Source organism: Jaculus jaculus, chromosome 11, assembly GCF_020740685.1.
Source record: "Jaculus jaculus isolate mJacJac1 chromosome 11, mJacJac1.mat.Y.cur, whole genome shotgun sequence".
Classification (NCBI taxonomy): domain Eukaryota; kingdom Metazoa; phylum Chordata; class Mammalia; order Rodentia; family Dipodidae; genus Jaculus; species Jaculus jaculus.
Genome location: NC_059112.1, coordinates 12,926,690 through 12,941,543, shown reverse-complemented (window position 1 = coordinate 12,941,543; position 14,854 = coordinate 12,926,690). Strand labels below are relative to the sequence as shown.

Below are 14,854 nucleotides of genomic sequence, written 5' to 3'. Positions count from 1 at the left end.
TCTGACGAGAGCGCCACTGCCGCCGCCTGCTCCCTGCTGCCCTGAAGGAAGTTGTGTCCAGACAGGCTGTGTCCACTTGAGCCAATACCTCAGACAACCTAACCTTTATTTTATTCTTATTTTTTGGCTTCTTCAAGGTAGGGTCTTACTCTAGCCCAGACTGACCTGTAACTTACTCTGTAGTGGCAGGGTGCCCTCCAACTCATGGTGATCCTACTACCTCTGCCTCCTGAGTGTTGGGGTTAAATGAGTGCACCACTATGCCCAGCCTAACCTTTATTTTACCAACTTACTAGGGATGCTAGAATTCCCTAGAATGGACTCTATGTTAATAAAGTTGCATTTAAAAAGTTGTACCTTCCATAAATACTGTAATTTTCCCCAAAGTTCCTCTTTTCCGTGGAGTTTGTTCTTAGGCTTTGAGTTCTGGTAGTCTAAATATATCCTGTTTAACTCAGAAACATCAACTTTGCCTTAATATGAAAGAGAAAGGACAAATGTTTTAAAAATAACATATAAAGTTGTACCACTGGCTGCAGAGAAGACTTAGCCTTTAGGGCACTTGCCTACAAAGCCTAATGACCTGGGTTCAATTCCCCAGAACCCACCTAAGCCAGATGTACATGGTGGTGCGCCCATCTGGAGCTTGTAGTGGCTAGGGGCCCTACAGCATGCATTCTCTCTCTGTAATAAATAAATGAAAATGAAGCTGAATCTCAGGATAGGATGCAGTCCAGTAGTAAAGCATGCACAAGACCCAAAGACAGATTGCTAACGCCATAAATAAACAAGCGGACAAAACAAGACTTCAGCACCTGTGTCTTCACGGGTCACACACACTTTTCACTGTAAAACCTAGAAGTCATATAGACTAGTTTGTTACGATGCACTCTGCAGTAAGTGCAATGTTATTAAGACTGTGGTGAATAACAGGTAGGAAGAAAGGAGAAGCTAACGTTCAGCTAATTTATGCAGGTAAGGAAATGATATTCAGGGCTGGACAGATGGCTTAGTGGTTAAGGTGCTTGCCCGAGAAGGCTAAGGACTCAGATTTGACTCCCCAGTTCCCACGTCAGCCAGATGCAGAAGGCGGCGTGTGCGTCTACAGCTCGTTTGCAGTGGCTGGAGGCCCTGCAGTTACCCGCGTTCTCTGCCCTTCCTTCCAGCCGCACTTGAGGGACCATGGCAGATCTTCGCGTGAGGAAGATCAAGATCGAGACCAGCATAGTGAAGTGATTGGTCAAAGAAAAGGTGATGTACAAAAAAGAAGCAAAACAAGAAGTTGTTGAAAAAAAATGAAGATGAAGATGGTGAAAATTATGCCACTAAAAAGCAGGCAGGAGCCGGGCATGGTGGCGCACGCCTTTAATCCCAGCACTTGGGAGGCAGAGGTAGGTGGATTGCTGTGAGTTCGAGGCCACCCTCAGACTCCATAGTGGATTTCAGGTCAGCCTGGGCTAGACTGAGACCTTTCCTCGAAAAACCAAAAAAAAAAAAAAAAAAAAAGGCAGAGGACTGGGGAGATGGCTTAGTGGTTAAGGTGCTTGCCTGCAAAGCCAAAGGACCCAGGTTTGATTCCCTAGTACCCATGTAAGCCAGATGTACAAGGGGGTAGCTGCATCTGGAGTTCATTTGCAGTGGCTAGAGACTCTTGACATGCCCATTCTCTCCCTATCTCTTTCTCTCTCAAATAAATAAATATTTTTTAAAAAATAAGAAGGGAAGGCGAAGTCTAGAGAGCATTTGTAGTCTCCTTCCAATTGCTTCCTGGCTCACCATGCTGTGAAATGAGCTGCTCCAATGGGTTTTCCTGGCCAGGATGGACTGAATGGAAGCATGAATCACAGTCTTCCTTAAGTTGTGTTTCTCTCAGGTATAGTAATCATAGAGACACAAACATAACTAATACACCAGTAAAGTACTTTAGGGGAGATTACCTAATCTCTTTTTTAAAAATTACTTATTTACACATGTGTGGGTGTGTCAAAATCTCTTGCTGCTGCAAATGAACACCAGATGCCTGAGCCACTTTTGGCTTCTGGCTTACATGGGCAGCTTGGCAACTGAACTCAGGTCCACAGGCTTTGCAAATAAGTACCTTTAACTGCTGAGCCATCTTCCCAGCCATATCTAACCTCTTTTAAGTCTTACTTTCCTCATCTGTAAATGGGAACATTACCATCTACCCACAAGAATTTCTGAGGATAGCATGAGTTAATTACACAAAGCACCTAACATTTTATTACTTGTAACATTTTTCATTTGTAACAATATTGATGTAGCCATTAAATTAATAATGAACAGAATCAATGTTACTCAGCACTGAGCATAAACACTCTAAATCACTGTACCATGGGGTGTGAGTGGCAGAGTCTCAATCAGCACAATTTCATCAGGGACAGCGTGATCTGGAAGATGCTTCTGCAATTCTTTAAAGAGGCAATCCTTTACTAAACCATCTTTGGGTACAATGAAGAGAATTAATGTTTCCTGATTGTACCATGTGATTGCACAGGAGTCCACCTGCTGAAGCTCTTCAGCAACCTGTAATAGATTGTTCTAATTTACTGTGAAGATAACTAAACATGAGCTTCCTAAATAATTTGTTATGTCAGAAACCAGTATAGCTGAATTAAATTCTAGAATATGCCAGAGATTAAAAAAAAAAAATAGTGTGGACTATTGAAAACTACTAACAACACTCAGGGTTTGTAACATTTTTCAAAAATAACACACCTATACTTAAATAAAACAATTCATTTCCACAGATTTCAAAATCCATTTTATCACTTAGTTTTAGGACAGCTTTCTCAGGCCAGGCTTGTGGTTTACATCTGTAATTCCACCACTGAGGTGGTTGAGATGAGAAAAGTGGAAATTTCAGGTCAGCCTGGGCTCAAAGAGAGACCTTGTCTCAAAAACAAAGAAACAGAGGGCTGGAGACATTGCTCAGTGGTTAAGGTGCTTGCCTACAAAGACTAATGACCTGGATTCAATTCCCTAATACCCATGTCAAGCCAGGTGCACAAGGTGGCGCACGCGTCTAGATTCGCCTGAGGTGGCTAGAGGCCCTAGTGGACTCACTCACACTCTCTCTTTTTCTGCCTGCAAATAAATTTTTAAAAAATGTCTTCATGCTGGGAATAAGGGACTCACTGAATTATCCCTATCTTTTACGTTTTTTGTTTGTTTTTATTGTTTAAGACAGTGACTTGCTACATAGCTCAGGCTGATCTTGAACGCATGACCTCCTTGGTCTCCTGCACGCTGTTTCACAGGCTGTGTCACCGTGCCAGGCTCAGTCTCTCACCGTGATTCATCAGTAGCACACTAACAGTAAAAGTCTCTGTGCGTACGTCATATTGGAAGAGCACCTGGCGCAGGGGATCAGTGGGAGCTGTCTGCACTGCTTTCATGCACGGGGAGGCGCCTGATACTTAAAAGAGCCTTACCTGCTGCACAAGTTTCATGTGCAGGCGTTTCCCGTGACGTTTGATCTGACTGTCCTTCCGGCCCAGGAAAAACATCTCTCCATCTTTCAGAGTCACGAAGTCTCCTGTGGCCCTCATTGTCCCAAGAGGTACCATCATTTCGTCACCAAGGAAACATACTCTGTTTTTACCACCTTTCAAATATACAAACTCCAATGTCATAAAAGTTCATGGAAAGTATACTAAACAACATCAAAATCATCTAAACTACTAGTACTCAAAATATAAATATTTATAATAAAAAATGAAGCTGGGCATGGTGGCGCACACCTTTAATCCCAGCACTCGGGAGGCAGAGGAAGGAGGATTGCCATGAGTTCAAGGCCACCCTGAGAGGACAGAGTTAATTCCAGGTCAACCTGGACCAGAGTGAGACCCTACCTCGAAAAACCAAAAAAAAAAAAAAAAAGAGTAGGGGCCGGAGAGATGGCTTAGTGGTTAAGCACTTGCCTGTGATGCCTAAGGATCCCGGTTCAAAGCTCAATTCCCCAGGACCCACGTAAGCCAGATGTGCAAGGGGGCACATGCATCTGGAGTTCGTTTGCCGTGACTGGAGGCCCTGGCATGCCCGTTCTCTCTATCTGCCTCTTTTTCTACCTGTTGCTCTCAAATAAATAAACAAACAAAATTATTAAAAATGAGGCTGGGGGCTGGAGAGATGGCTTAGCGGTTAAGCGCTTGCCTGTGAAGCCTAAGGACCCCGGTTCGAGGCTTGGTTCCCCAGGTCCCACGTTAGCCAGATGCACAAGGGGGCGCACGCGTCTGGAATTCGTTTGCAGAGGCTGGAAGCCCTGGCGTGCCCATTCTCTCTCTCTCCCTCTATCTGTCTTTCTCTCTGTGTGTGTCGCTCTCAAATAAGCAAATAAAAAAAAATTTAAGAAAAAAAAAAAAATGAGGCTGGGCTGGAAAGACAGCTTAGTGGTTAAGCACTTGCCTGCAAAGCCAGAGCACCCAGGTGCAGTCCCCAGGACCCACGTTAGCCAGAGGCACAAGGGGGCACACGCGTCTGGAGTTCATCTGCAGTGGCCGGAGGCCCTGCCATGCCCATTCTCTCTCTCTCACTCTCTCTCTCTCTGCCTCTTTCTCTCTCAAATAAATAAAAATATTTAAAAAATTAGACTAACTTTTAAATGCTACCTGACAAAAATCAGACACAGTAACTTCAGTAAATTAGCAAAGGGATAAAATAAAAGTTATCTCTAAAAATATATGTGATTGGTTTAATTCTAAGAATATCAACTAGATATGATTTTTGTCTATGAATATTAATAGTCCAGGTTATGTTATTTTATTTATATTTATTTATCAGAGAGAAAGAAAGGATGGGTGCACCAGGGCCTCTAGCTACTGCAAACGAACTCCATAGGTGCCACTGTGTGCATCTGGTTTACGTGGTTTCTGGGGAATCGAACCTGGGTCCTTAGGTTCACAGGCATATGCCTTAACTGCTAAACCATCTCTCCAGCCCAAAGTTATGTTTTTAAATTACTTCCATTAGCATGGAAGATACTGTATATGAAGTATTTTGGATAATGCTGAATATTTCATGATTATAAAAATTAATTTATCACTGAAAAGCACAATGGGATGCAAAAGAATAAACACACCCAATTTTCCTTCTTGAGGTAAAATAGTCCCAATCAACGAATATAAGACAACCTAAAAATACTTGTCCAGTGCCATCTTGAATTGTGAAGCCATTTGTGTCTCTGACTTCAACCACAGTTCCAAGCAGTGGGCGCCCCAGCGGCACAGACAGCTCACATCTACGAGAAACACAGCCCAGAGAAGATTTAAAATGTTTCCTCTGTGTATTCAAATCACACTGTACCAAGAAAGAAGTAGTCTTTTATGGTACAACTCAAGACTGCGAAGAGGAAAAGTTTTCACGTACACTGTTTATCACCATTTGTAACAGAAAGGTCAATCAGTGCGTCTGCATCAGTTGTAGTACAGAAGGTTCTGGATAGCTAAGGCAAAACACAAGACAAACTAGTGCTTCTGAAATGATCACTCCATGCCTATCACAGCAGTTATCACATACATTATTTATCACCATTTGTAATAAAAAGGTCGAGCAGGGTATCTACATCAGTTATGGTACAGAAGGTTCTGGACAGCTAAGGTAGAACACAAGACAAAGTAGTGCTTCTGAAACGACCACCTGTGCCTGTCACAGCAGCGTGAGCAGGGCTGGCAGTGTGTGCTCAGCATGCAAGGTTTCCAACTGCAACTGCCAACCAGGGAAAAATAAAAACCACACACACACACACACACACACACACACACACACACACAAAACCCTCTGTTTACATTGAGAACCTGGGGAAACAAGTCTCTCCCTCCTATTTGGTATAACTTAAGCCCTTACTTCAAAGTAGAGTTAAGAGTCTCCTCTGGGATCCTGTAAAAGGTCGCCCAACTTGATACCTCAGTGACACCGTAGATGTTAAAGATGACAGTTTTATTGCCTTCTGCTCTCCAGCTTCTGAGAATGGCCAGGGAGGGAAAGGCTTCCCCACCCAGGGCCAAAACTCGAAGAGAAGTGCTGGCAGATAAAACAGCTGACTTGATAAGCTGAGATCCAAATCTCTTAAGCAGCGTTGGTGTTGCCTGGAAATGCACCAAAGTAAGTCAGTGTTTCCCTTTTCTAGAGAAAGTAAAGACTTCAATAATTAATTCAAGCCTTACATCTGGAGCTCACATGGAAATTGAGGCTATTTTCAAACTGCAACTCCTATTTAGAAATACTGAGGCAAGCACTCTGTTTTTGGGTTTTTTGTTTTGTTTTGTTTTGTTTTTTTTCAAGGTAGGGTTTCACTCTAGCTCAGGCTATCCTGGAATTAACTATGTAGTCTCAGGGTGGCCTCGAACTTACAGCAATTCTCCTACCTCTGCCTTAATCTGCTGGGATTAAAGGCATGCACCACCATGCCTGGCTAAGCACTCTGTTTTTGGAGTGTGAATGGAGTATGCCTTAGGGAAAGAGCTGGCAGAACCCTCGCTCTGTGTCCTTACATGGTGTTCTGTTCTGCGGCACCTCGCATCTGCTGCTCAAGCACTCTCCCACCGAGCTAGCTTACAAGCAAAGATTTAAGAAACTCCACAAAATCAATTTCTACTTCCTTTCTCATTAGCTCGATGTACAAAACGTATACAAAGGATTTTTAAATGTGTCTAAGCAAAACATGCAAGGTTGTACATGTGCACAAGGGGGCACACATGTCTGGAGTTCAACTACAATAGCTGGAGGCCCTGGCATGCCCATCCTCTCTCTCTCACACACACATACCCCCCCCCAAAAAAAAAAAAAAAAAGGCAGTCTGTTGGGCTTACCTCAAAAATAACAATAACAATAATAAACAATAAAACATTTCCTTTGCTACTAAAATGTACCTGTAAAACAGTCACTTTGTGATGGGAAAATAGAACAGCAGCTAATTTTGATGGGAGTACTTTGACAGATGTTGGTACAATAAGCAGACAGGCACCACTTGATAGTGCAACAAATATTTCCACAACAGATGGATCAAAGGTCAGAGGTGAGGCCAGAAACAAAACATCTTCTTGTGTGATGTCAAAAAGTATCCTAAAACAAACAGAACATAGTTACCATAAGAAATTTCTGACATGGGCTGTGGAGATGGCTCAGCAGTTAAAAACATTTGCCACTTAAGCATGAGGGCCTATCAGGCCAGAGACCACCAGGTTTGACTCTCCAGAACCCATGTAAAACACTGGGCATGGCCAGGCATGGTGGCATACGCCTTTAATCCAAGCACTCAGGAGGCAGAGGTAGGAGGATTGCTGTGAGTTCAAGGCCAGCCTGGGCTACAGTGAGACCCTGCATCATGGAAAAAAAGAAAGAAAGAAAGAAAGAGAGAGAGAAGGAAAGGAGGAAGGAGAGGAGAGGAGAGGAGAGGAGAGGAGAGGAGAGGAGAGGAGAGGAGAGGAGAGGAGAGGAGAGGAGAGGAGAGGAGAGGAGAGGAGAGAGCTGGGCATGGGCACACACACTTGTAACCCCAGTAAAGGGTGGGTGGCAGAGACCGGAGACTCTCTGGGGGCTAATGGACAGCAGCTCTGTGCTGAGAGACCCCATCTCAGGGAAAGAAGGGCATGAATGAGAGATAAAGGAAGGCCACTGGCCTCCTCAGGTAAGCATGCACACAGGGCACATGCATTTACACAGACACGTGCTTGCACCACACACAGACTACACAAACGTGTGTAAAAACAGTCTCACATCCACACAGGGCACGGTAGCTTACACCTTTACTCCCAGTACTTAGGATGCTGCAGTAAGATCACTAGGAGTTCAAGGCCAGCCTGGACTACAGTGAGATCCAGCTTAAAAACAGGAAGGAGGGGGCTGGAGAGATGGCTGAGTGGTTAAGGGGTTTGTCTGCAAAGCCAAAGGACCCAGGTTCAACTCCCCAGGACCCAAGCTAGCCAGATGCACAAGGGAGCGCACACGTCTGGAGTGGCTAGAGGCCCTAGCACAACCATTCTCTCCCTCTTTCTCTGTCAAATAAACAAATGAATTAAAAATTTTAAAAAATAAAGGAAGGACGGAAGCAAGGCAGACAGACAGGTTAAAGAAAAAGAGAAATGCCCAGAGCTTGTTGTGGTGGCTCAAGCCAGTAATCCCCCAAAAATAAAGTCTAGGGGCCGAGAAAATGGCTCAGCAGTTAAGGACGCTCATGTGCAAAGCCTGCTCACATAAACCAGTAACTGGCACATGCTTCTGGTGTTCTTTTGCAACAGCAAGAAGCCCATGCATGTGCACATACACCTACACACTAATAAAATCTTAAATCTAAAAATAAGGGTCTTAAATTTGATAAACAGAGATAGTGACAGTAAGTGTCAATGACGGGCTGGAAAGGTTTAAAAAAAAAAAAAAAGCAGTTAAAGGCACTTCCTTGTCAAGACTGTAGGCCTCGTTCAATTCCGTAGCACTCAGGTAAAACAGATGCAAAAAGTGGTACAAGTGTCTGGTGCTCAAGTGCAGCAGCAAGAGGCCCTGGCACACTGTCCCTGACACACACACTGTTAAAAAGTCAAGATTGAGCCAGGCATGGTGGCACATGCCTTTAATCCCAGAACTTGGGAGACAGAGGTAGAAGGATCGCTGTGAGTTCAAGACCACCCTGAGACTACATAGGGAATTCCAGGTCAGCCTGGACTAGAGTGAGACCCTACTTAAAAAAAAAAAAAAATAAAAGTCAAGGTTGAGTGCCCCGAATGGTGGCACACGCCTTTAATCCCAGCACTCAGGAGGCTGAGGTAGGATTATTGTGAGTTTGAAGCCAGCCTGGACTAGAGCAAGACCTTACCTCAAAAACAAACAGGGATGAAGAGATGGCTTAGTGGTTAAGACACTTGTCTGTGAAGCCTAAGGATCCAGGTTCAAATCCCCAGGACCCACATAAGCCAGATGCACAAGGTGGTGCATGCGTTTGGTTTGTTTCCAATGGCTAGAGGCCCTGGAGCTCCTATTTGATCATCTGTGATGGCTTTGGATTTTGACATTGGATAAATTCAAAACTTCCAGCACAGAGTGAATCAATCTTTCTACAAGTTTCTGTTCCTACCCATGACCTGCAACTTGGAAGTTACTTTGATTCTACCCCATCTTCTCTCACAGTCTGTCACACGCTAAGCCCCTTCGCTCTATGCTTCAAGTTGTGATTTGAACCAGTGTCTTCTGACACCTACCGCCGCCTTTGTCTATAGCTGATATTCCACACTGCCTCATCCCGTCAGTCTCTTCTCTCCCAGCAGTATTTCTCAGACACTTGTTGTTGTTATGGACCCCAGAGGAAAATTTTTAGTTTTCCTCCTGTGACTCATCCCTAGCCCTACCACAGATCTACTGTGTATCTGTCTATGTGCTGTGGCCCCATAGAGGGCCCCAAACTGTCACAATATCTATGACACTCCTTTGCCTCCTGCCCAAAGACTGATCTGATTTTTATCCCCCTTGGGCAGTATGGTCCCCACTGAGGATGCATGCTCTTTTTTTTTCAAGGCCAGGTCTCACTCTAGCTCAAGCTGACCTAGAATTCACTACGTAGTTTCAGGGTGGCCTCGAACTCACAGCACTCTTCCTAACTCTGCCTCCTGAGTGGGATGTATGCTCTTATGAATCCACACACCACTCCAAATTGCCTAATCTAATTCTTTTCACTCCTTAATGCTACTTAAAAATTTTAAATTAAAACCAGGCGTGGTGGCACACACCTTTAATCCCAGCAAAGGTAGGAGGCTAAACCCTCAGGGAAACACACATACACACCCCTCTACCTTCCAAGCTGCGATTTGTTTGTTATACAATTAGCCTGTATCAACAAACACATTCCTGGTTTGCAAAAACAAGACAAGCCCAATTCCCAGATTGGTTAGGACTATCTATTTAGGAGCAAGACTTAGAAAAAAAAACAGCATTTGAAATTCTAGTGTTTGTTGTTATTTTCTTCCCCAGGCTCTCCTCACTGTGTAGCCTAGATTGGTTCCAACTTGCAGTTCTAGTGCCTCCGACTCCCAAGTGAGACCAGGTATGCATCACCACAACCAGCTTAGACACAAAGTCTGAGGATTCCAAGGGTAGAAATGGGGCTGGAGAGATGGCTTGGCGGTTGGTTAAGGCGCTTGTCTGCAAAGCCAAAGGATCCAGGTTTGATTCCCAAGGACCCATGAAAGCTGGTGGCACATGCATCTGGAGTCCCTTTGCAGTGGCTGTATGCCCTGGTGCATCCATTCTCTCTCCCCCTGACCCTACCTCTTTCTCTCTCTCTTTTAAGTAAATTTAAAAGTTTTTTAAATGACCTTACCGAAAATGCTGGACATTTGGCAGGATGCACGCGTGCGGCACTCTGACAACCTTCGGCATCCCTGTGGTCCCTGACGTGTGCAGAACATAGGCTAGGCCAGGCTTCTGCCTCACAGCCATGTGTTCCTCATCTGTACTTCTGTCTTCAGAACTCAGGGTGCTTTTTCCATTTCCATTTTCAGATTTCTCTTTTCGAGTACTTAGTAGCCAGTTCACCTCAACGTTTTCCCATTGCAGTCTGAAGAGTGCCAGGTCCATATGTCCTACTGAAACTGTGTCAAAGTTCAAAAGTGTTTCATAGGAAGACATGAACTTCTGTTAGATAAAGGATGAAGATTAAAAATGTTAGCTGGAGAGATAGCTTAGCAGTTAAGGCGCTTGCCTGTGAAGTCTAAGGACTCATGTTTGACTCTCCAGGTCCCACATAAGCCAGATGCACAGTGACACAAGTGCTCAAGGTTGCACATTAACACAAGGGGGCGCACACGTCTGGAGTTCAACTGCAGGGGCTAAAGGCCCTGGCATGCCAATTCTCTCTCTTGCTCTCTCATTAAAAAAAAGGGATGGAGAGATGGCTTAGCGGTTAAGCACTTGCCTGTGAAGCCTAAGGACCCCGGTTCGAGGCTCAGTTCCCCAGGTCCCACGTTAGCTAGATGCACAAGGGGGCGCACGCGTCTGGAGTTCGTTTGCAGAGGCTGGAAGCCCTGGTGCGCCCATTCTCTCTCTCTCCCTCTATCTGTCTTTCTCTCTGTGTCTGTCGCTCTCAAATAAATAAATAAAATTAAAAAAAAAAAAAAAGGGCCAGCTGGCAGGAAAAAGCCACGCTGCAATGGCAGAGAGAGAAATCACCAGTGAAGATGCTCAGCAGTGGACACTGCAAGCCTTCAATTTGGCCAGTCAGGCCAACAGGTGCAACACCCACTGCCCTCTAATTGGACTGGAGGCCTGCTCCATGGGAGGGAATACATCCCTGATACTGAAAACCTGTAACAGGTGTAGCCATGAGCCCTAGGGGTGTAATGACTGCTGCTGTCTGGCTAAATGTATATACTATGCTCATCAAACTGCCCGGTAAGCACTTCTCCTAATGTTCATACCCTTATATTAATGCTACTCTCACTTTTGGCTAGAGAAGCTTCTCTTTTCAGATGGCAATGAGCTTGGGATGACTCAGAAGGCATCACAGTGCTGGGAAGAAGTGACAGGAGTGCTCAGCACTGCAATATCTCTATCACACCTTCCAAGGCTCAGGGTCCATTGCAGAAGAGGGGGTGGAAAGAATGTAAGAACCAAAGGAAGGGTAGGACTCCTTACAATGTGCTCCTCCAGACACAAAATGGCTTGGATATTCATGACCTCACAGTGCCTGACACTACCTACACAAAACCATCATAATAGGAGGAAAAGATGATGACATCAAAATAAAAGAGACACTGATTGAGAGGGGGAGGGGACATGATAGAGAGTGGAGTTTCAAAGAGCAAAGTGGGGGGAGGAATTACCATGGGATATTATTTACAATTATGGAAGTTGTCAATTTTAATAAAAAGGCAGTCTGTTGGGCTTGCCTCAAAAAAAAAAAGCAATATAAAATTCATGTGTCCATTCAAAATGGTTTCTGCAGGGCTGGAGGTAATTGCTAAGTACGTAAGGATAAAAATACAAATAAAAGGCTGAAGAGATAGCTCAAAAGTTAAGGTGCTTGCCTGCAAAGCCTAAGGACCTAGGTTTGATTTCCTAGTACCCACATAATACCAGAGACACAAAGTAGTGCATGCAGTGGCTAGAGGCCCCAGTGTGCCCATTCTCTCTCTTCCTCTCTCTCTGCCTCTTTCTCTGTCAAATAAATAACTAAAATATTTCTAAGAAGCTGGGTGTACTGGTGCATGCCTTAATCCCAGCTCTTAGATGGCAAAGATAAAAGGATTGCTGGCCAGTTTTGCAAGCAAGTGCCTTTAATCACTAAGCCATCTTTCCAATCTTTAAGGTAGTATTTTTTAAATACATCTTTAGTTGGCAGGCACTTAAACTTTTTATAAATAATAAATTTAGTTTTCCATAAAAGTGTAGCCTAAGTACTGCTATCTTTTTCAGAATGTAAGCTTGATTATAATTCTTTAATACTGTTGACCACTGTAATTGCCACAGGTATATAAAAGCAAAACTTTCCAAATATTATATAACTTTTCCAATATGAAAAATGCTTCGGAGAAAAGGGAAATTCAGAATAATACATAATTATTAAGAAGCTGGAAGGAAGCTGGGTGTGGTGGCGCATGCCTTTAATCCCAGCACTCAGGAAGCAGAGGTAGACGGATCACCATGAGTTTGAGGCCACCCTGAGACTACATAGTGAATTCCAGGTCAGCCTGAGCTAGAGTGAGACCCTACTTGAAAAAAAAAAAAAAAAGAAAAGAAAAGAGAAGCTGGAAGAAGCTGATCCCAGCATTTGGCAGAGGTAAGAGGATGGCTGTAAGTTTGAGGCCAGCCTAGGACTACAGAACAAGTTCCAGGTCAGCCTGGAAAACAAAACAAAAAAAACAAACACTTTTTATGCCATAGAGTGTAGTGTTCCTCAATGAAGCGTGATGGGCAGAGGGTGCCAGGAGACATCTGGAAAGATCTGGGCATTTCCAGTAGTCCTAAGAGGTGCCACTGGAATCTATGAGTGGAAGCCAGGAAAGTTGCTAAACATCTTGCAATGTACACAATACCCCCACCACCACCAGGAAAAGCCACTCAGCACAAAACATCACTAGCACTGACCCTGGGGTACAGCACCACACTTCATGGATTTAGAAATCAAGCCAGGAAAGTCACTCAACAGCTTACAATGTACACAATGCTTCTCCCCAAAAAAGACTTACTCAGCCCAAAATGTTAGTAGGTTGAGATTGAGAAACAATGCCAGACTTAGTGGATTTAGAAATCAAGACAGGGAGAAGGGAACGCTTCAACCAAAAGATAAAAATGTGCCCGGCATGGTGACACACGCCTTTAATCCCAGCACTCAGGAGGCAGAGTTAGGAGGAATGCCATGAGTTTGAGGTCACCCTGAGACTACACAGTGAATTCCAGGTCAGCCTGAGCCACAATGAGACCCCACCTCAAAAAAAAAAAAAAAAAAAAAAGCAAACAAACAAAAGATAAATGTAACGCACACACACAGCAACTTAACACACAGACTCACGTTCATTAGCTTTTTCTCAATGAGAATGTACTTCAGGTTGCATGTTTTCATGAAGTGAGTAGATAATGACGGTGGGGACTCGGGGTCAATGGGCACATAAGCAGCAGGGACTTGGAGAATGCTGCAGAAACAGGGAACAGAGTATCAAGGAACATCTTCCTCCTGGAAGCACTTTATTTGTCTGTTTCATTTCTTAAAATGTCACAGTGTTTTTGCTTGATGTTAAACGAATATATAGCATATGAAATAATTCTTTTTTTTTTTTTTTTTTTTTTTTTTGTTTTTCGAGGTAGGGTCTCACTCTAGCCCAGGCTGACCTGGAATTCACTATGGAGTCTCAGGGTGGCCTCGAACTCACGGTGATCCTCCTACCTCTGCCTCCTGAGTGCTGGGATTAAAGGCATTCGCCACCACGCCTGGCTTTGAAATAATTCTATATAAGGTTCTTATCACTTGGAATAGGGATGCAGCTCAGTTGTAGAGTGCTTGCCACCTGAGTTCAATTTCCCAGCATCAGAGAAACAAAAATAAGTACTGAACACTTAATACAGAGAAACTCAACATTTTTTAAAAGCTAATGTGTTATAATATACTTGGTTAACTGGCCATTGCTAAGATATCAAACATCTAATTTATTCATCATGCAAGATAAAAGAAAAGGAGCTAAATTCAAAGGCAACATTCTTAAAATACCAAGGACGTATTGCACCCAAATCTAGATAACTTAAGGGAAAAAAATTAATTTCTAGAGCTGGGTGTGGTGGCACACACCTTTAATCTCAACCCTTGGGAGGCAGAGGTAGGAGGATCGCCGTGAATTCGAAGCCACCCTGAGACTCCATAGTGAATTCCAGGTCAGCCTGGGCTAGAGTGAGACCCTACCTTGAAACACCCAAAAAATAAAAAATAAAAATCAATTTCTATATGCAATAATATTTATATAAAGATCAAACAAAGTTCATTCATTTTAAATAAAAATACTTTGGAATTCACCTTGATGACACTAGATCATTCCACATAATAAATTCTCAATAAACTACCCATGATTATTTCTGAAATCCTTGTTTTCTTTGATTTAACAACAAATTATTATAATTATTTTCTTTTGACAGACAAAAATGAAGCCTTTATACTTTGGCGATGTTTAAATGCTTGGGGGGAGGGGTCAGAGATGGCTTGGAGGTTAAAAGCACTTGTGCAAATTTGACGACTAGAATTCAGACCCTCAGTACCTACGTGAAACTTGACATGGCAGTGGAACAAGGTACAGTGTGTCTACAGCAGTGGGAGACACAGCCAGGAAGCCCCAAGCCTGCCAGCCAGCTAGTCCGGCCTTCACAG

The 14,854-nt window shown here is 43.7% G+C and overlaps 1 protein-coding gene across 1 annotated transcript in view; it reads right to left on the bottom strand.

Annotated features, from left to right (window-relative positions):
• The window catches only part of Aasdh (aminoadipate-semialdehyde dehydrogenase), a 30,262-nt gene that overhangs the window by 10,790 nt on the left and 4,618 nt on the right, over positions 1-14,854 (bottom strand). Inside the window, exons 3-10 of the mRNA XM_045130261.1 lie at positions 13,514-13,634; positions 10,325-10,638; positions 6,888-7,080; positions 5,863-6,104; positions 5,151-5,257; positions 3,453-3,625; positions 2,352-2,544; positions 358-473 (exon numbers count right to left, since the gene is read on the bottom strand). Coding sequence (XP_044986196.1) covers positions 358-473; positions 2,352-2,544; positions 3,453-3,625; positions 5,151-5,257; positions 5,863-6,104; positions 6,888-7,080; positions 10,325-10,638; positions 13,514-13,634 — 1,459 coding nt within the window. The remainder of the gene's footprint in view (positions 1-357; positions 474-2,351; positions 2,545-3,452; positions 3,626-5,150; positions 5,258-5,862; positions 6,105-6,887; positions 7,081-10,324; positions 10,639-13,513; positions 13,635-14,854) is intronic.